Source organism: Gracilinanus agilis, chromosome 1 (assembly GCF_016433145.1).
Source record: "Gracilinanus agilis isolate LMUSP501 chromosome 1, AgileGrace, whole genome shotgun sequence".
Taxonomy (NCBI): Eukaryota; Metazoa; Chordata; class Mammalia; order Didelphimorphia; family Didelphidae; genus Gracilinanus; species Gracilinanus agilis.
Genome location: NC_058130.1, coordinates 87,475,112 through 87,496,086, shown reverse-complemented (window position 1 = coordinate 87,496,086; position 20,975 = coordinate 87,475,112). Strand labels below are relative to the sequence as shown.

Genomic DNA, 20,975 nt, shown 5'->3' with positions numbered 1-20,975 from the left:
GCTCACAACTGCTAGTGACATCAGCTGCGAACAATGAAGTGTTTGACAGGCGAGCCCGAGCCGGGCCAGGAGCACGGGAATCTGTGTGCCCCCCCCCTCGCCCAGCCTCCCTCCCCTCGGCCTGCCCGCCTGCCAGCCCCTCCCCTCCCCCCAGCCCCCTCCCCTCCCTCTGGGATCCGATTACAGCAGATAAAGGCGCCAGGGCCCCAACAATGCCGCAGCCTAGCCTCCAGCCCAGCCCAGATGCCAGGGAGGCCAGGGCTGCCCCCTCCCCAGGGATGCCCCGACCGGGCTGGCAAGGGATGCCCAGCGCCCCCTCCCTCGCACCCACCTGCTTCTGTCCGGGCCGCTGTCTCCTTTCTGCTCAGCTCCCTGCCCTTGTGGGCTCCCATCCTCCTCTGACCCCCTCGGAGGGAGCAGCCTGTGCCTCCTGCCTGCCTGGCTCGGGCGGCTTCTTCTCCTCTCCCATTTCTCCTCCTCTCCCTCACTTCCCTCAGCCTTAGAATGAAGGACTCGGACTAGAGGATTTCCACGGAATCTCTCTGGTCTCCCTATCTGGGCGTGGGCATGGGTGTGGGGGCGTGGGGGGTACCCCCCCCAGAACGGTTTTAGACCCAAGCCATGACAAATTTCTTTTTGTGCTGTTTCCCAGGAGCCTGGAGTCCCTGTGTGTGTCTGCCACTCTGGGGGGAACACTGAGTTTGGGGTGTACGGAGGGGAGGAGGGCAAGAAGGGAAGTGGGGGGCTTCCATCTTCCAGAAGGGCTGCAGAACTGTTTCCAGGGGTCCCAGAGGTGAGCCCCACCTTTCCCCACAGACCGGCGATGGCTACTGGGAAAGAACTCACTCGGCCTCTGTTTCTCCTGGAAATACACCCCTTTTCATGGTCAATAATAATAAACATTTCAAAAGCCTTCATAATCCGGGGGATGGACGGCCTCTGGGTCAGGAAGACCTAGGTTCAAGGCTTGTCCCTGACCCATTACTGATCATGAGCCTGAAGCCTGGGCAAATCATTTCATCTTTCAGTGCCTCGGGCAATTCGAACCCTCAGAAGTAGGGAGCAGGGAAGGAAGGGACCTTTTCTGGAAAGGGAAGAGGTGTACAGTGGATAGAGACAGGGCTAGAGATGGGAGGTCAGGGGTTCAAATCTGGCCTCAGACATGTCCTGTGTGACCCTGGCCAAGTCACTTAACCCCCATTGCCTAGCATTTTCCATTCTTCTGTCTCAGAATGGATACTAAGACAGAAGGTATAGGTAAGAAAGAAAGAAAAGAAGGAGAAAGAGAGAAAGAAAGAAAGAAAGAAAGAAAGAAAGAAAGAAAGAAAGAAAGAAAGAAAGAAAGAAAGGGAAGGGGAAATGAATAAGCATTTATCTGGCATTCTGTGCCAGAGACTGTGCAAATATCTCATTTGAACCCATCCCACTCTGTGCAGGTAAGGCAGGTGCTCCCCCTTGGGTACAGGGAAGAGCCTCACCAGGAGTTTCCTAGGCCAGGAAATTCACAGGTCTGGCTATAAACTAAAAGTTCTTGATGGCTTCCAAAGTGTTTTCCTTACAGCCCTCCTCCCCCCTCAGCAAATTCCCTTCAAGGTAAGCGGATCATCCTGGGTGCTCTGATCTCCCTGCACCCAGCTGAGCCTCCTGGGCCCTCAGAGGGGGTGGAGGAGAACCCAAGTCCACCCTCCATCTGGACAGGAAGACCAGGGTCACAAGGCCATCTGCTGGACATGGGGTGGGAGGGGATGGGAGGATGGGGACTGGTCAAAGTAAGAATGTCTGAGCTGGTGAGACAAGGACAAGCGGCTAGATGGTCTGAATTCTTTATTTCTGTTTCTTTCCCAACCCGCCATGATTCAAGGGCATCGAGAGGCAGACACTACAGGCATCAGGGACTTGGCTTGGCCCTCTCAACAACTGTTTACTATCCCCTCCTTTCTCCTGTGGGGGTTATTTAAGGAGAGGTGAGCCCCCACCTCAGGGCTCATGAACCCCAGAGCTACACACTCCCAGAATCGTCCCCCTCCATCCCAGGGAGCTCCTTTGCTCTTGGAGACCTCACTGGCAAGCGTACGTGTGGGTCCAAGAATGTGCTGCCACATGGGTATAGCTGTATGCCCAGGGTGTGTATACAGATGGAATCTTCTAGGTGTATGCGTGAGGAAAGAGGGAGGAAAAGGGAAGGAGCTTGGAAAGGCCGGAGTGATGAGAGATATGCATTTACTAAATTACCCTCTCCTGGGATCCGATCCCTTCCTTGTGTCTTCTTTATTCTGATTCTTCTCATCTACCTCTAGCTCTGAGGAGGGAGAGAAAGAGAGACAGGACAGACAGACAGAGAGACAGACCTCCACCAGAGAGGAAGGTTCCAGAAAGATGACGAATAACCAAGCAGAGACAAACAAATCCAAAGTAGACCTCCAGCTCCCAAACAGGAAGGAAGGGAGACCAGGTGCTAGACAGACAGCTCCCTCTGAACAGACAGACAGGCAGGTAGAGAGATGGACAGACAGCTGTCAGGTCAGCCATGCAGGCCAGCCAGAAAAGCAGGGGAATATAGCAGGGTAAATGGGACAGGGATTTGGCTCTTAGTCCCACCTCCCTTAATCAACAGGGAATGAGGTCCAGGGTAGGCCAGGACTAGCTTAGGCCTTACGATAGCCCATTCAGGAAATCCAGGAGCCCCGAGTGCCATTCATCCGGCTTGTCCAGGTAGCAGGGGTGTCCCGCACCCGCCATCACCATCACCTTGTGGTTAGGTAGTTGCTGCAGGTCCTTGAGGCTTGACTCCCCCATAGGATCCTGGTCCCCATACACAATCAGAGTGGGAGTCTGGGGGGGAGTAGAGGAAGGGTGGAGAAAACCGTCAAGGACCTGTCCACATCAGCCACTCCTAAATCCCACCCCTGACCCCCAGGGCCCCTCACCCTAACTTCCTCTCCCAGGAGGGTCTCCCCCTTCTTATCCTGTGGGTTAGTTGGATGAGAAACAAAGGCATGGGGTTCAGCTCCAGGAAGCCTGCCCTAATGAAGGGGTCCCACATCAAAGGAACTCTAAAGATCAAACCCAGAGTGGCTAGTGTCCTCCAGCTTTGGTCAACCCTTCCCCTAAAAGGCAGGGGAACAAAATTTCTGCTCTACATTCACCAATTATTGACTTGATGCCTGTAGTTTTTTGTTTTTTTTTTAATTTTAAACCCTTAACTTCTGTGTATTGACTTATAGGTGGAAGAGTGGTAAGGGTAGGCAATGGGGGTCAAGTGACTTGCCCAGGGTCACACAGCTGGGAAGTGTCTGAGGCCGGATTTGAACCTAGGACCTCCCTTCTCTAGGCCTGGCTCTCAATCCACTGAGCTACCCAGCTGCCCCCATTGATGCCTGTAGTTTACAGAGCACCGTGCTCACCCCTCCAGCACCAGAGAGTGGATAGTACAAGGGAAAAGAAAGTGTTTGAATAACTGACTATTCATATTTATTACAAGGGATTTCTTTTTTCCCCAATGGCAAGGTAGGGGAGAAAATAAGTGCTTGTTAATAGAAAAAAAGTTACACTTAAAAAAAAAAAAAAGAGTCACCAAGACCCTTTGCTCATGGAGCTTCCAGTTTAGTAGGAGACGGTCCTCACCAGCCTCAGGGGTCAGGTCCAGCCAGTGTGGAGGGGCCGTTCTGTCCTTGTCCCTGTTTCTTCCCACCTTCCCACATACACACATACCTTAACACGGCCATAGTCAGCGGCGCTGATTTTATCTGTGCAGATTGGGGCAACAGGCACGTAGCCACGGAGCTGGGAGCTAGGTGCTATGAGGAAGGGCAATGAATACATTCCACTCAGAGATGGGCTGACCAGAGCAGTGGGACCCATCTCCAGAGCCTCCAGCACAGCCTGCAGAAAGCTGCTGGGGGCCGGCTCTCCAATGGAGGTGGGGGCTGATGCCTCCTTGGACTGGCCTAGACCTGGAGGAAGGGAAGGGGAAAGAAGGCAAACTGGAGAAAAGAATGGTTCATCTACTCCGAGAAACCTTCTCTGACTGTTTTGTTCCCAGCCTACTCTGGTCAATCAGCTATTTCGCAACAGCTAGGATTTAGAGCTAAAAGGGACTACAGATAGAAATGTGGCCTCAGCTACTTTCTAGCTATATGACCCTGGGCAAGTCACTTAACCCCTATTACCTAGCCCTTGCCACTCTTCTGCTTTGGAACCAATACTCAGTATTAATTTTAAGATGGAAGGAAATAGTTTAAAAAAAAAAAAAAGGCAAGAAGTGTGTTGGCCTTGAAGTGAGGATAGAACTATGTTCAAGTCCTGTCTCTAACACTAACTAGCTGTGTGACCATCAGTGAAGATGTGACCTTCCTAAGCCTCGTTTGTCCCATCTGTAAAATAGAGACAATATTAATATATTTATCTTACTAGGTTCTTGTAAAAGTCAAATAAGAATATTAAGTGCTTACTATGGGCCAGGAAAGAGAATAAGCATTTAGTAAGCATCTACTCTACTGTGCTAAATTTAAATTGGAAAGGTAGGAAAGGGTCAGGTAAAAAAAAGGGTTTAAATGTCAAAAAGAGTTTATATTGGATCCTGAAGGCAACAGGCAGCCATCAAAACCCACTGGGTAAAGGAGGGGGTGATTTGGCAGCTGATTAGAGGATGTATTAGATGGGGGAGAGGATGGAGAAAGGGAGAGCAGTAAGAAGGCTGTAGCCTGAGTGAGAAGTGATGGGGGTCTGACGTAGGATTGTGGCCAAGAGAGAAGAAAGGGGAGAGATGTTGGGAAGGTAGAAATGACAAGATTTGGCCATGAGTGGTAAGCCTAGGAGTCAGGGGAGACAGAGGTGCCCTTGACCTAGGAGGGAAGTTTGGAGATGACTGTTTTGGGGTTTGGTTGTGGACACAAACCAAGAACTGGCACTAGAAGCCAGCCAGGTCTTTGAGTTGGGGATGTCTGGGGGTGGGATATCCAGTTGGAGATGAGAGACGGCAGTTCAGCAGAGAGAGATTAGGGCTGAATACGAGATCTGGAAATTATCTGCATGGAGATGATGGCTTGGGTATCTGTATATGCAAACAGCCATTAGGTTTTTATTCCATGTAAGAGTGCTGCCCTCTTCACTGGGGTGGGGGTCTCTTTTGTGGTCACTGTGATCCCATTTGGGCTTTTCTTGGCACCAAATACTGGAGTGATTTGCCACTTTTTTCTGTAGCTCATTTACAGATGAAGAAACTTGGGCAAACAGGGTTAAGAGACTTGCCCAAGATCACACAGCTAGGAAATATTTGAGGCTGGATTTGAACGCATGAAACCAAGTCCTGATTCCAAGCTCTGCTGCCCACAGCTTAGGGTGTTATCCACAGAAGATTTAAATGTGAATTTAAATAATTAAAATTAATTAATTAAAAATGTAAAAGTAAAAGAGAAGGGGACCTAGAGGAGAGATACTATAAAGATCTGAAGGATAAGCTCTGACAACAGACTGGACATGTGGAATGAGTGTAAGAGAGGAGTTAGGGATGATATCAGGGTGATAGGACAGGGTGACTTAGGAAGAGGATGAGAGGACTAGAAAATTTCCAAGAGGGGAAGGTCCTCTATCAGAAAGAACACATGATCTGGAATCCAAATACATGGACTTGAATACAGTTTGGCCACTCACAAGCTATGTGATCTTAGGTAAGTCACTCAGCCTTGTTTTTTTGCTCTGAAAAATAAAGGGGAGCTGGCCAGTGTCTCATAAACTCCAAACACAAACTCTTGGGGAAGAACTCCTTATCCCACCAAGAGAGTTGGGAAAACTGGAAAGCAGACTGGCAAAAATTAAGACTTAGATGAACACCTAATACAATGAGCTCCAATTTGCTGCACAGTCTAAAGGTAGAAGGTTACACCATAAAGAAAAATTAAAGGACAGGAGGTGGTGCCTTTTACAACTCTGACTAGGGGAAAGGAGGGATGGTGTTGGGATTCTTAACCAAACAAGGGACAGAAGTGATCAAAAAATTTTAAACAGACAATTTCAGTTCTCTTCTCTGGGCCTGTTTTATCATCCTTTAAATGAAGGAATTACACTAGATTATCCCTGAAGTCTTCTCTAACTTTGACATTCTATGAAATTGATCTTTTCTCTTAAGGCAGGATGGATGGAAATAGCAGCTTTGTGGACCTTTGTGTGTTTTCCAGACTTAGAAGTCAAGATACAAGACCTGTTGAGCTTCCCAGTCTCTGCTTACATCTCTTTAGAAGGTTCTAAAATTGTATCCAGAACAACTCCAGTTTTCCTCATCACTATTCGTATCTCCCGTTGCTGAATGAGGGTTTTCTAACTCATCCACCTTCTAACATTTGATTTCAGCTCCAAGAGCCACTTAGGGCTCCCCTTTCTCCCCACCCCACTCCCTACTTTCCCACTCAGTTAAGGTATTAAACCTGTCTCCTCCAGGGAACTCTGGCCCATACCTGGCAGATCAATGCCCACAGCCCGGTAGCCAGCCTGGGCCAGTTTGTCCAGCGTGCCCAGCTTAAGCCAAGTCTCAGAGGAGAAGCGGATGCCGTGGAGTAGGAGCACAGAGAGACGAGGGTTCTGCCCACCACCAGGCCGAGCCTCCCGGTAGAAGAGCTTCTGTCCCAGCACAGGGATGGTGCCTTCACTGGACTGCACGCTGGTCATGTTTCACCTCCAGTGCTGGCTCTGCAGGGGCACAGGGCACAGGTGGGTGAGGGGCACAGCCAGAGGGCCAGGAAGGTGAAGAGGGCCTGAGGGGGATGAGCAACAGGCCCTAGGACAGAGGAAGGCAAGGACAAGACTGACTCATAGGAAAGGTACCATGATTGCTCCTATTTTACACTTGAAGAAACTGAGGCTGACAGAGGTTAGGGGACTTATCCAGGGTCACGCATCTATTAAGTATAGGAGGCCAGGCTGAGGTGTTTCTGGTTGGGGTCACTGAAGCCACAAGGCTGGCCCCTCCTTCCCAAAACCCAAGCCAACCCAAAGCAGCGGATACTCGTGTTTGCCTGCAACATGCTCTGGACATAGGGCTGCCCTGTGGGCATTCATGACTCTGCAGCCTTCCAACACCAAGCCACAGGGGCCTGCAGGGCAGATGCTCGTTGAATGGAGGGCACACCAAGGCCCTGAACGCAGGTACATTTGCCACACAGGCCTATTCTGGGACAAATCATGGCTGCTGATTCTGCTTGTCCCAAGCTGGGCTGGCAGGTGGCCAAGGACACAACAGACAACTCCTCCCTCCCAGGACTCACATTCTGGCCTAAGTTCGGCCTGGGGCCCCATCTAGGGGGAGGGGGAGCAGAGAAGGCCGTGGGGGATGGGAAAGGGGTTCCGGAAGAAGACAAAGACAGTTGGAGGAGCAGGAAGGGGATCAGGAATGGGAGGAAGGGGGGGGGGGGGGAAGGACCAGGGTGGAGTGGGGGAAGGGAGAGAGGCCACGAGGCTGGGTGACCCCAGGATTGGGGTGGAGGAAGGACCAGGGCTGGGGTGAGACCAAGGGACTTGGGGACCAGGTATTGGAGGAGGGAGCAGGGTGGGCCTAGGGTGTAGTGGGGGGTGGGATGTCACCAGGGAACTGGGAGAGGAGGGGCTGGGTAAAGCGGGACCTGGGTCTTCAGGGAGGTCGGAAAGAGCTAGGCCTGATAGACAGAAGAGCTGGGGAGATACCTGGTGGGCTCAGAGGGCTGTGTGCAGGCGGACCAGGGCCAGGGTGACTGTGCAGGCAGGAGGGGCTGGGGCTTGGATGGGCGGAGAAGCAGGGAAAAGGGCAGGGGCAGGGGCTGGGGCCCGCCCCAGTGAAAGGATGCAGGGCCCCGGGCCCACTCGCGAGCCCTCTGGTGGCTGCACCCGAGCTAGCATCGCGGTGGGGAGGCGGAGCCCCTGAACCGCTCCTTCCCCGCCCGGCCTCGGCTCCTCCTCCAGCTCTTCCTGGCCCAATCTGGAGAGCCTGCGCAAAGGAGGTGGGATTGGCACTACCCTGTCCAGCAGAGACTGGGCTTAACCTGTGGGACCCGCCCCTCCTTCAGCGCCTAGCCATCCGCCCCAGAGGCTGAGGGCGGAGGGAGCCAAGGAGGCAGCCGCCGGAGGAGGGGCAGGGCAACTTTGTAGCCGATTCTGGAACTCTGTTTTCCAGGGCCGATGACGCGCCGCCACCCGGCGTCCTCATTGGTTGCTACCTGTCCCGCCCTCCCCAGGAAATTAGCGCTGCTGCGGACCCTCCCTGGCCTCTGCTTGGCTCTTGGGGCGGGGTGGGGCCCGGTGAGTGTGAGTGTCCCCGGGGAGGGGGGGAACCTGGAGACAGCTCCGAGTCCCGGGGAGGTCTGACCCTGCAGCTCTCTGGGCTGGCCCTTGGTGGTGGAGACGTGTGTGTTTGCGCAAAGGCGTACAAGCGTGCGTGGGGTGTGGTGCATTTGTCAGGGCTACCTACCTAGTGTGTATGGCCGGGGGTGGGCCGGCGCGGTTATTGTGAGCGTGTGAAGGGGACCATGTGAGCAATGGATACTGTCTGGGTCCCTTTAAGAGGAGTTCTTGCATAGGCGCTGGGTACTGTTTGGGTGGACAGCCAATGGGCTGGGCTTACGGGGCCTTGCGAGGGTATCTTCACTTTGCAAGAGACGTTATTTATGCCCGCACGAAGAGTATCGAGGCTTCAGACCCTAGATTTAGACCTGGAAAGGCCCGAGAGGAAAACACTTTTATTGATCGTCTTTGTTAGCGACCCCACGGTCCTTTCCAGGTACACCTTCCCTTTAACCAAATGTCTTCCATTCAGTTCATAATGCCACAATGGCCTTTTCCCAGCAGATGGGCATGCATTTCCCCAACAGTTCTTCCCTTTAAACAAAGAAGTTAAGCGAAACCAAGCACACAGCAAACAGCTCCAGTGTCAGATTCTGTCACAGTCTGCAGGGGGGGAAGCGAGGTTGCTTAGTGAGTACCAGATTAGGTTGGAAGACGCCAGTTCCTATCCAGCCTCATATTTAATATACTTTGGACAAATGTCTTTAAAATGAGGATTATGATAGTATTTATCGCCCCAAGGTTGTTATCAGGGTGTTTGTGGAGTTCCTCGGTCCATAGAAATGCTACCAATTATTGTGAGGGCTCCACGGCCATCTCCTGTTTCTACTTAAAAAAGATGTAAATTTTGTTAAGGATTCTCAATTTACCTTTTGAGATCCTGTGGTTTTCAGGTACTACTAGTGGGAATTATTGTTGTCCAGATTTTTGCACATTTCCCTGCATCGTCTTCATATTCCTAGTTTCTTACCCCAAAGTTGTATTCCATTCAGTTCATTATGCCACTGTGATCATTTCCCAGTAGATAAGCTTCCATTTTCTTTCCCGTTTTTTTTTTTTGCTATAATAATGATAATAAATAGCTAATATTTATATAGCACTAAACTATGTGCCAACCACTGTGTTAAGAGCTTTATTTTTATCCCTTTTTTACAGATGAGGAAGCTGAGGCAAATGGGCAAAGTGATTTGTCCAGGGGCACATAGCTAGTAAATAAGATTAAATTTGAACTCAGATCTTTCCCACTCCCAGGCCTAGCACACTATCCACTGCCTCATTTAACGGTTACCACAAAAAGTGCTGCTATGAATATTTTGATATTAAATATGGGGTCTTTCTGGGGTTTTTTGTTTGTTTGTTTTTTAGGGTAAAGGCAATGAATACTTTAGTGACTTTTCCCTTATAACTCCAAATCATTTCCCAGAATGTTTGAACCAAGTCACAGTTCCACCAATAATGTATTAGTATGCCTGTCTTCCTATAGTCTAACATCTTTTATCATCTTTGCCACTTTGCCTGGTAAAATACCAGGGTGTTTTTTTTTTTTTTAATCCTTACCTTCCATTCTAGAATCAATACAATGTACTGATTCCAAAGCAGAAGAGTGGTAAAGGCCAGGCAATGAGGGTTAAGTGACTTGCTCAGGGTCATCCAGCTAGGTAGTGTCTGAGGTTAAATTTGAACCCAAGACAGGGTTCTTTTAATTTCCATTCCTCCTATAAGTGATTCAGAGATTATTTTACCACACAGTTTCCTCTCCAAAAACTGCAAATTGTTCATTCATAGCCGTTAACTGCTTATCTCTCAGAGAATGGTCATATTTGAATGCCCTTTTATTTGTCAGAGAAATTTAAGGCAAACATTTTTTCCTGCTTAATAGTTTTCTTTGCATTTAATTTCATAATTTCAACATTTTATGTAACTGAAATTGTTTAAAATTTTTTCATCACTTCTATCCCTTGTTTGGTTAAGAATCCCAACACCATCCCTCCTTTCCCCTAGTCAGAGTTATGAAAGGCACCACCTCCTGTCCTTTAATTTTTCTTTATGATGTAACCTTCCACCTTTAGACTGTGCAGCAAATTGGAGCTCATCGTGTTAAGTGTTCATCTAAGTCTTAATTTTTGCCAGTCTTTCCCCTGCTCTCCTAGTTAAAAGGGGGAATTTGAGTGAGTGAGTGAGTGTGTGTGTGTGTGTGTGTGTGTGTTTGGATTTTATGAGACACTGGCCAGCTCCCCTTTATTTTTCAGAGCAAAAAACCAAGGCTGAGTGACTTACCTAAGGTCACATAGCTTGTGAGTGGCCAAACTGTATTCAAGTCCATGTATTTGGATTCCAGATCATGTGTTCTTTCTGATAGAAGACCTTCCCCTCTCATCCTCTATCTAAGTCACCCTGTCCTATCACCCTGATATCATCCCTAACTCCTCTCTCACACTCATTCCACATATCCAGTCTGTTGTCAGATCTTATCGTTCAGACCTTTATAGCATCTTCTCCTCTAGGTCCCCTTCTCTTTTATTTATACATTAAAAAAATTTTTTTGTTTCCCCAACTATATGTAAGAACAGTTTTTAACATTCATCTTTTTAAATGGAGAGTTCCAAATTCTCTCCTTTCTCTCCCTCCCCATGCCTCTCATTGAGAAGGCAAGCAATTCGATATAGGTTATACATTTGCAGTCATGCAAAACATATTGCCATTTTTTTAAACCCTTACCTTCTGTCTTAGAATCTATACTATGTATTGGTTCCAAGGCAGAAGAGCAGTAAAAGGCTAGACAATGGGGGGTCAAGTGACTTGCCCCAGGGTCACAGTGAAAGGAAGAAATCTTATGTAAATTAGAAAGACTAAACCGCTTTCTAACCTTCTTCCCCTCTTTCTTCTCCGGGCTTCTCCACCTCCACTCCACCCCTAGCCTCCTAATCCCAAAATTAATCTAGTTAAGATTTGAACCTGGGACCTCCCATCTCTAGGCCTGGCTTTCTATACACTGAGCCACTAGCTTCCCCCTCCATATCTGTTGTGAAAGAAAACACACTGGGACAGCTAGGTGGCTCAGTGGATAGAGAACCAATTCTGTAGACTAGACTCTGGGTTCAAATCTGATATCCGACACTTCTAGTTGTGTGACTCTGGGCAAAGCAGTTAACCCCAATTGCCTAGCCCTTACTGATCTTCTGCCTTGAACTGATACTTGGTATTAATTCTAAAACTGAAAGCAGAAGGTTTTAAAAAACACACAGACACACACAGTAGGTTCCTTCTCTTTATTCACTTTGCCACCTCTTTTAGTTCAGGACCTTACTACTTCTTGCCAGGATTAACTGATCTCCCTGCCTTAATTCTCTCTCTATTCCAATCCATCCTCGAGTCAGTCAACAGAAGGAAGGAAGGGAGGGAGAAAGGAAGGATGGATGAAGGGAGGGAGGGAAGGAGGGAAAGAAGGAAGGAGGGAGGGAAGAGGGGAAGGAAGGAGGAAGGGAAAAAAGAAAGGAAAGAGGGAAGGATACATTTAATACTGTGTTCCAGGCACTGTTGTTAAGAACCTTAGAAATATCTCATTTGATTCTCACAATACTTCTGGCAGATAGGTATGCTATTACTATCTCTATTTTACAGTTGAAGAAACTGAGGCTGACAGTTTTAAATCATTTAGCCAGGGTCACACAGCTGATATAGGTTAGGTGTGAGCTCAAGTCTTTCAGAGTCCAGCCCCAGTATGTGCCAAGTAGCACATAAAGGTACAAACAGATTAGACTGAAGAGAATCTCTGAGGGGTGGGTGGGTGGGTGGGTTAGAAAGTATAGGTCTCATGATGCCATCAGCCTGCCCCTCTTTACATTTCTCATACTTTACCTCCTTCCACTCACAACAATCCCATTACACTGGCCTAGGTCCTCTTCCTTAAACACTGCTCCATCTTCATCCCCTTGACTTGACATTGACTGCCACCTCCTCCATGCCTGTCACGTTCCCATCTCCCCTTCTCCTCTGGCCTCTTAGCTTCTCTTCCCTGGCTTTCTTCAAGACTCAGCTCACATCTTACCTCTGCAGGAGGCTTTTCCTAATTCACTCCTTCTCCCCTCCAATGATTTCCCTGCCTAGATAATCCCTGTCCATCCTGTATGTAAGTGATCTTCCATGCTGCCTCCCCGAAGGGCCAGGGGGAGTTCCTTCAAGGCTAGGAGGCTTTTGCCTTTCTTGGGCTCTCCTGGCTCTTAGCACAGTAACTGGCAAGCAGTAATATGCTTAATAACTGTTTGGTGATAGGCTGTCCTGATTACTGGTTTTGTAAATAAGTAGGGCTTTAACTAGATTAAGTCTTTGGAATTAGGAGGCTAGGGGTGGAGAAGCCTGGAGAAGAAAGAGGGGAAAAAGGTTAGAAAGAGGTTTAGTCTAATTTACATAAGATTTCTAGCCAGTGGGGATATCTTTATCCCAGACATATCTATGCTAAGTATTCATTACCTCCAGGGAAGTTAAGTGACTTTTCCTAGTTCTTATAGCTAGCAAGGAGCAGCTACCATTCAATCCCAGATCTTCCACTCTGAAAATCCAACCTTCATTCTATAGCTAAGTGATCTAGTGAATAGACTGCTGGACTTGGATTCATTCTGCCTCAGATGATTACTTGTGTTCCCTGGGGAGGGGGGAAGTCATTTAACTTTCCAACTTTAGTTTGCTAAATTGTATAATGGGGATAATAATCTCATAGGGATGTTGTGAGGTCAAATGAAAAAAGTGTATGTAAAATACTTTACAAGTCTTAAAGCACCATATAGCTGTTATTATTGTTATTATCCCAGTTTTAGAGTGTGTGTGTGTGTGTGTGTGTGTGTGTGTGTGTGTGTGTGTGTGTGTGTGTGTATTCCTTAGATTGTAGGGCTGGAAGGAATTATAGATTAGTTCAGCTGTCCTAGTTTATAGAAAAAGAAACTGAGTCCCTGGAAGAGAGGAAGGAACTTAGTTAAGATCACACAAGTTACAAATGATATAGCCAGGATTTTACCCCAAATTCTCTGACTCCAAACCTAGTTTTCCATTCATTATACCATGTGGAAGAGAGGTGGTACAATGGGTAGAGCTCTGGGCCTGAAGATAGAAAGACTTGAGTTCAAATCCTATCTTAGACATTTATTTACTCCTTCTATGACCCTGGGCAAGTCACTTAACCCCTGCTTCAGTTTCCTTGTCTATAAAATGGGGATAATGATAGCACCTCCTTTACAGATTGTGTATGTATGTGTGGCGAAAAGGAGATGTATATTAAGGAAGGGGAGAAAAGGCATAGGGCAGAGCCTTGGGGGACACCATGATTAGTGAGTGGAAATGGCATAAATGAAAAACTAGCAAAGACTGAGGATTAATGAGACAGATGGAAGCATAACCAGAACACAGTGCTATGAAAACCTAGATAGGAGAGACTATTTGGGAGAAAGTGATAAGAGATTGCTGAGAGTGGAGGCTCTTAATGTAGATGGCTTTCTCAAGGAGGTTAACCACAAAGAGAAAAACAGAAAAAGGATTCCAGCTAACAGAGCTGGAAGGGTCAAGAGGAGGAAGTTCATTAAGGATCAGGAGGACCTGGACAGTTTATAGGCAGTAGGGAAGGAGTTAGTAGACAGGAAAAGGTTGAAGGTAAGTTATAAGTGGGGATGATGGACGGGAACTTCTTCTGGAGAAGACAGAAAGGGATGAAATGGAGGGTACATTAGAGGGGTTGACTTTGGCAAGGAGGAAGGCTACCTCTTTATCAAAGACCAGAGTGAAGGAGGAGATAGTGGGGGAAGATGTCTGCATGATGTGAGATAAGGAGGAGGGTGAAAGGACAGCTCTCAGCAAATGTTTTCATTTTCCTTCATGAAGTATGAATCCAGATTCTCTACCAGAGAGTATGGGGAGGGAGTGCCATTCAGGGACTGAAGAGAGACAAGTAAATGGGGAAAAGATCTCATGGAGAGTGAGAAGATCCTTGGGATTCCTAGAATGCCAACAGGATCTAGATTCCATAATAAATTAGAATAGTGAAATTCAGAGGAGGAAAAATTATACAGTGAAGGTGGGAGAGGGTGAGTTTAAACCAGCAATAAAGATCTAGGACCATTTCCACTTTTCCAGTATCATGACTGAGGTATATGAAAGTGGAGTGAATACAGGGAAGGGTGTTGAAGAAAGTGGGTTTCATCAGGAGGGAGCCAGGTCTCAGTGAGGGCCAGAAGATGGAAAGGGGGACAAAGGAAGAGACTTGAAATGAAAGGAAGTATATCTGTTATGAAGCAGGCATTTCAGAAAGCATAATAGATGGGGTGGGCAGAGATGAACTGAGGCATTGTGGAGCAGGGTTGGAAGGCAGGAACGATGCAGCAAATTAGGGGATAAAGGGAATAAAGAACAAGGCTTGTACAACAGCAGCTGGAACACTGGGATATGATGCATATAAAGGGATAGATGCTCTTGGGCAGACCCAATGACCGAAGAGCAATAACCAAGACTCTGTCAGATTATTCCCAGGCATTTTAGGATAGACATAGAGGAGAAGTCAAGTTCAAGAAGTCAAGGGGAATTATCTGTTAATAGTCACAGTTTGATGGTCTTTGTTTCCCAATTTTCCCTTTAAGTTCCTTTGGTAAAACTCTACCCTTGTCCCTCCGGAAAGGGGACAGGGGTTTCTCCCTATTCCATCCCTGAATTCCAAAGGGAGCAGAGCAGGGTAGAATACCTCTGTTGACAGTGTGTAGTGGCAGTAGGGACTGGACTGACCCCTATTTCAGGCAGTAGGAGGCAAGCTCCCTCCCCACCAAGGTGTATTGGGATGAAAAGGAGTTTCTGTGATTTGGGCCAATGAGCCCAAGAGACACTAGTGATGTGTGTAGACATACAAGGAACACAGGGGCATATGGAGGACACAGAGCATCTTTTGGGCTCAGTGGAAAACGTGTCTTTATAATTCAGGGGTAGCCTGGGGGAACAGGAACATGGTGTCTCTGTGTTTAAGGGATATATAAGGGAGATGATGGGTTTCTATATGAGTGTGTGTGTGTGTGTGTGTGTATTTGCAAAATAAAGCCTGGCTGTAACAACATCTGTAAGGGACACTGTGTGTGCCTAAGGAAGAGGCATAGAATCCAGCAGCCATTGTTGGAAGGGGCCTCAGAAAGCACCTAGTATAGCCTGTCCCTGAATAGGAATGTTCTTCACGATATTCTCAACAAATTATCATCCAGCCACCACTGGGGGCCCTTCCAATGCAGCTATGGGTCGCTTTGTTGGCAAGGAAGGGCAGGGTCCCTATTCCATTGGGATGCCCAATGTGTGCAGAGGGATCTTAGCATGTATGCCTTAAGAACCCAGAAGCTGTTGGGGAAGATCCCTGGAAAGGTTAAGAATCCCAACCTAAATGCATCTCTTCACACTCCAAGCCTAGGAGAATGAGGGAGCAGCCAGGAACCTAAGTTGGGAGTTCTTGGACCTCAGAGCTAGCCAGGGCACCCCAAAACTAATCTTGATTCTTCCCACCTTTGGGGGATGGGCCGGAACCCTTTCTCTAGCCAGAGGTTCCAGTGGGGTCAGTTAGCTGTAGAGTCTGTTGAGAAGTGTGTGGGGGAATCCCCTCCCTGACTCTCAGCCATTCTGTTCCCTACAGGGCATGCAGGGCACCCCAAAATTGCCTAAGGGGGTCTTGCTGGCCCTGGCCTTGCTCCTTACTATACTGCTGTACCTGGGACTACCCAGTCTCCACTATCCCCTCGTCTGGACCTTGGACAAAGGCAATGTCACCATCACAGCTGGCCTTACCCACAACTCCTCACTCTTCTACAGAGAGGTGCTGCCTATGCACAAGCCACACAGGTGCGTGTCCTTTCTCCTAGGCCCAACCCCTGGGTGCCAGAGCCCCTCTGTCATGGCCCTGGCTTCCCTGGGTCACCCTCATTGATCCTTCTGGCTGGTGGGTCAAGGATGCAAGCCTTTCATGTCCTGGAAACAGCCTGATGCAGTGGCTGACAGTCATCACCTCTAGCTTTGCTGTGAACTTGCTGCGTGGGTGGCCTTTAAAGAAAAACTCTCCATTTGTTGTCCAAATCCCAGCTCCCCATCTTATTCCCTGAGTAGTCTTCAGTAAGAGTTTTGTCCTCTCAGAGAATAGATTTCCTTATCTAAAAAATCAAGGGGTTGGATTAGTTCAGTGGTTCCCAAACTTTTTTGGCCTACCGCCCCCTTTCCAGAAAAAATATTATTTAGCCCCCTGGAAATTATTTTTTTAAAAATCTGAATAGCAATTAATAGGAAAGATAAATGCACCTGTGACCATCACTGTCCCTCTGGATCGCTGCAGCACCCACCAGGGGGTGGTGGCGCCCACTTTGAGGAATCACTGAATTAGATAATCTCTCAGGACCACTCCAGCTGTGACTCCTGATATCCTAGGAATCCTTTGTCCTCTCTCAGCATCAGTTTTTGCATCTGTGAAATGGGGATCATAATTTTGGCACTGTGCCTCATGGGTTTGGATGAGAAAACATATAGGACTAAGTGCTTTTGTAAATGTACTCTAGAAATGTGAGTGAGTCTTACTGTCCCTGTGAGGCTAAGCCCATTTCTCAGATCCATCTCTTCAAACCCCAAAGGGCAGAGTCAAATCTTGATACCCCATCCACTGGGGAGAGGGCAGCAGCCCCTTGGGACGATGGGGAAGGCTGTCTCCAAAATGAATGGAGAGTCAGTATGGTGGAGGAGACCTTTCTCATTCTCCACCTGGATTTTCTTCCCCTTCTCCGAGGCATGGACACACAGCTGCGTTGGTCTGAGGCTGGGGAGGTCAGGGAGTGGGACCGGGCATCAGGCTCTTTGAACCTCAGGCTCTCGCATCCTGTCTTTCCACAGGGTTGAGGTGGTGTTACTACATGGAAAAGCCTTCAGCTCCCACATCTGGCAGAAACTGGGGACACTGGAGATGTTGTCCCGGAGGGGCTACCGAGCCATTGCTCTGGATCTCCCTGGTGAGAGCCAGCATCCCCCAAGAGGGATTCTGTAAGAAAAAGAAGGCTCGAGGCCGGACGGCTCCAGGGCTGAGATAAGGGCTGGGAGATGGCCAGGGAGCTCAGGAGGGCCTCTCGAAGCCGCCATCTCCCACCTTCTCTGTGTTTGCCTCTTCCCTTCTCTCCATCCCTCTCTGCCAGGTTTTGGGAATTCCTCCCCCTCACCAGCAGCCAAAACAGAGGCCAGACGGGCGCATCTCCTAGATCAAGTCCTGCAAGACCTCGAGGTGAAAAACCCGGTGTTGATCAGCCCCTCCCTGAGTGGCCAGTACTCTCTGCCCTTTCTGATGCGCATGCACCAGCAGCTTCGGGGCTTCGTCTCCATTGCGCCCACCTTCACTGAAAACTATACATTCAAGCAGTTCTCAGCCATCCAAGTAAGTCTGAAGGCCCGTGCCCTGGGCTGGGGGGAGGGGGAGGGGGGACATGATGACCTCAGAGTCCAGCCCCTTCGTTTTTTAAGCCAGAGAACTGAGGCCCTGGCCCTGGGTGGGTCAGGAAGTACCAGAGGCAGGATTTGAACCCAGACCTCTGGTGCTAGAGTCACTGTATTCTATAGCTCCTTTGTGCTCAAGAAGGCCTTGGGCTGAGGAGGAGATGGGATTTCTAAGTGGTATGGTGGGACTGGAGTTGGAGAATGTTCCCCTTATTACCAAACCATGGAGGGCACTTTCTTTAGATTGCTCCCTGATAGGAGCGGGGAGACATAGTCCTACCTACTCTCAGGGAGCCCCAAAGCTAGGCAGGGAAACTGCTCTATCCATGGGCTTGAGGAAGCTTACTGGCCACCATACTAAACAGGCACAGCTCTAGATGTTACTCTGTACAAAAAATCCAATTCATAAATTATTTGGTAGAACTATTCTGGGAAGACTTCCCAGTGGAGGTGCCCTTTGAGCCCAGCCCTGGAGGAGGGCAAGGGGCCTTGGTGGTGTTGAGGAAGATGGCCAAGGATCAAGGCTTTGAGCCAGGAAGCCCAGAAGACAGGGCTGCAGGCTAGTGGGGCCAGCTTCTGGCGGCCTTTGGGGCTCCCTGGTCTAGGTCTCCTCCTCAAGACTTTTCCCTCCCTCTCCACCACCATCTCCCTGCAGACCCCCACACTAATTATATATGGAGCTCTGGACCAAGGCCTGGCCCGGGAGTCTCTGAGGAAGCTTCAGTACCTCCCCAACCACTCCATAGCGAAGCTGCAAAATGCTGGCCATGCTTGTTACCTCCAGCAGCCCCATGACTTCCATTATATCCTACTGGTCTTCCTCGACAAGCTGTCCTGAAACCTGCATCTGTGCCGTGACCATCCTGTCCCTGGAGGGCAGGCCGGGCCCCAGGAATCTCCAGGGACCCCGATGGGGTGCCGAGGCTCCTTGCCTGTCCCCCGTATCCCAGAGGTAGCCAAGGCAGAAGCCTGGTGGTACTGGGAACGCCTGGTTGCCCCCTTGGAGCCCTGCCAACTCTCACTCCCTTGGACTTTAATAAATGAACTTTGTCTGCTTACAGGGTACCCATTTTGTTTGGGGTCTGTGAGGCATGAAGTGAAAGGGAAGGATAGGTTTTGAGACAGTTCTTCCCTCTCCCATCCAGCATCAGACTGGCTTCTAAGGCCTGAGCTAGAGGCAGAGAGTCCCAACTTAAAGAGTCAGGGGAGCCTGCCCCACACTGGCTGTATGTCCCTGGGCAAGTCCTTTCTTCCTCTAGAAAAATCACAGAATCTTGGAGTTGGTAGCTGTCTAGAACAACTCATACTCCCAAAAAAATCCCCTCTACAACATAAATGAGAAGGTTCTATTCATCTTTGGGAAAACAAGTCCAGCTGGAGTCAAGAAACCAAGAACTAGCTGGTTTAAGGAAATCCCAAAATTACCTGGGAATAATAATAACAGCTTGCCTTCTGAGGTTCATGAATATTATTCGATTCTCTAAACCACTGTGAGGAAAGGTGGGGTTATTCCCCCATTTCCCAGAGAGGGAAACTGAGGCTGAGAGGGAATTTAAGTGCTTTGCCCACAGTCACACGGTAGGAAGCAGTTGACCGTGTTTGAACTTACTTTTTCCTGTTGCTCAGTCCCGCCCTCTATGTGCCCTAACTGCTTAGACCAAGAAACTTTTCACTAGCCAAAGGCATATGGCCCCCAGCGATGGCTGGCTAGGGTGATTTAGGGCGATTTAGAGGATTCGGTAGGGCACCCAAAGTTAACATTGTTTCTATCCCGGATCCACTGTGGCATCAGGAGCCTGGGGGGTAGCTAAGGTGGCACAATGGAATGCCAGGCTTGGAGTCAGGAACATGCCTCTTCAGAGTTCAGATCTGATCTCAGATACTTGCTAGCCATGTGCCCCTGATCAAATCACTTCAATCTGCTTGCCTCAGTTTTCTCATCTGTAAAATGAACCGGAGAAGGAAAAAGCAAACCATTCCAGGATCTCTACGCAGAAAACCACAAAGAGTCAGATATGACCGAAGATGACTGGAGACTGCAAAAGGAGGCTGTCCGGGGTTAAATAGAAAGGCAGATGACACGAGTGCCTGTTCAGGACCCCCAAAGGCATGGAACAGCTATCATAGACGATTCCCACTTTCCTTCCTTCTCCCACCTCCATCCATGACTGGGGAAGCCAGGACCCCAGGGTCTGGGAGCCTCATCTCCTTTCTTGTGACCTTTCAGGGCAGCCAGGCTCCCTCTGATGAGGGTAGGTGCCCTATTTTCTGCAAATGGAGCCAGTGAGATCCTGCGCACCACTTGGAGCGGGGTAGGGGCCAGGAGGAAAAGAGTGGGGAGGACAGACCTGCAGAGAGACTTGTTCCCCTCCCACCTGTGGTTCAGTGGCTTTTGGCTGGGGTGGGTGTGTTGGGGAGCCGGGTGGTTAACCTCACCTAGCATGCTCAGTTGAGTCTGGGGAGCCAGGGGGAAGAGGTTAGGACTTGGAGGTGGGGGAGAAGTTAGGGCAGGGGGACTGTTTCCAGCTCATCCCAAACTCTAGATTGTGCCCAGTGGGGAAGTGTCTCCCCCACCTCCACAAATGTACACAACTGCCTCTTGGGTGGAAGCATACACACACCCTGGGGGAACTGACTCAGCACCTGGCACTGGGCAGGAGTGGGGGGAAGGGGAAAGGAAAGAGAGTTCAAAGGACCAGGGGTGAACTGGCCATCTAGTCCACACTTAGGGTAATCTTTGATCTTGCAAAAGAACAAAGGGCATCTCCAACTGTCTGTCTGTCACACCCTCTTGCACCTGTCTGTCGACTTACCTCCACTGCGGTCCCGAGCCTGGCAATGTCCAGTCTCCTGGGGTCTGCTGCAAGGAGAATTTCAGGACCTTGGTTCAAGCTGAACCAAAGCCACTCACAGAAGGGGGCGCCCACCCAACACCCCTGCAAGGACCATGGATGCTCTGTTGCACAGGCAGCAGCAGAAACATCCTCCATGAACACCGATACACCTAGCTTCACAAAAACACGATGGCTAGAATTTATACAACACCAGAAAGTCTGCAAAACATTTGACCAATCTCCCATTTGACCCTCACAACCACCCTGGGAGATTGGTGTTGTTATCCCTGTTTTACAGATGAGGAAATCGAGGTGGGCAGGATTTAGTGTCTTGCTCAGGGCCACACACAGTCCACGGTC

General features: G+C 49.1%; 2 protein-coding genes across 2 annotated transcripts; one reads left to right on the top strand and one right to left on the bottom strand.

The window, feature by feature from the left end:
- Nucleotides 1-1,807: 1,807 nt before the first annotated feature.
- ABHD14B (abhydrolase domain containing 14B) lies at nt 1,808-7,827 on the bottom strand. Its single transcript, XM_044656924.1, has 4 exons — nt 7,675-7,827; nt 6,453-6,684; nt 3,712-3,953; nt 1,808-2,832 (listed from the first exon to the last, which is right to left on the bottom strand). Exons 2-4 carry the CDS (start codon nt 6,661-6,663, stop codon nt 2,653-2,655), a joined length of 633 nt encoding a protein of 210 aa, XP_044512859.1. The 5' UTR covers nt 6,664-6,684; nt 7,675-7,827; the 3' UTR covers nt 1,808-2,652.
- A 301-nt stretch (nt 7,828-8,128) lies between these two features.
- ABHD14A (abhydrolase domain containing 14A) lies at nt 8,129-18,839 on the top strand. The gene is made up of 5 exons (XM_044656923.1): nt 8,129-8,271; nt 15,953-16,158; nt 17,191-17,306; nt 17,487-17,722; nt 18,437-18,839. The coding sequence occupies exons 1-5, from the start codon at nt 8,146-8,148 to the stop codon at nt 18,617-18,619; spliced, it is 867 nt and encodes a 288-aa protein (XP_044512858.1). The 5' UTR covers nt 8,129-8,145; the 3' UTR covers nt 18,620-18,839.
- Nucleotides 18,840-20,975: the final 2,136 nt, after the last annotated feature.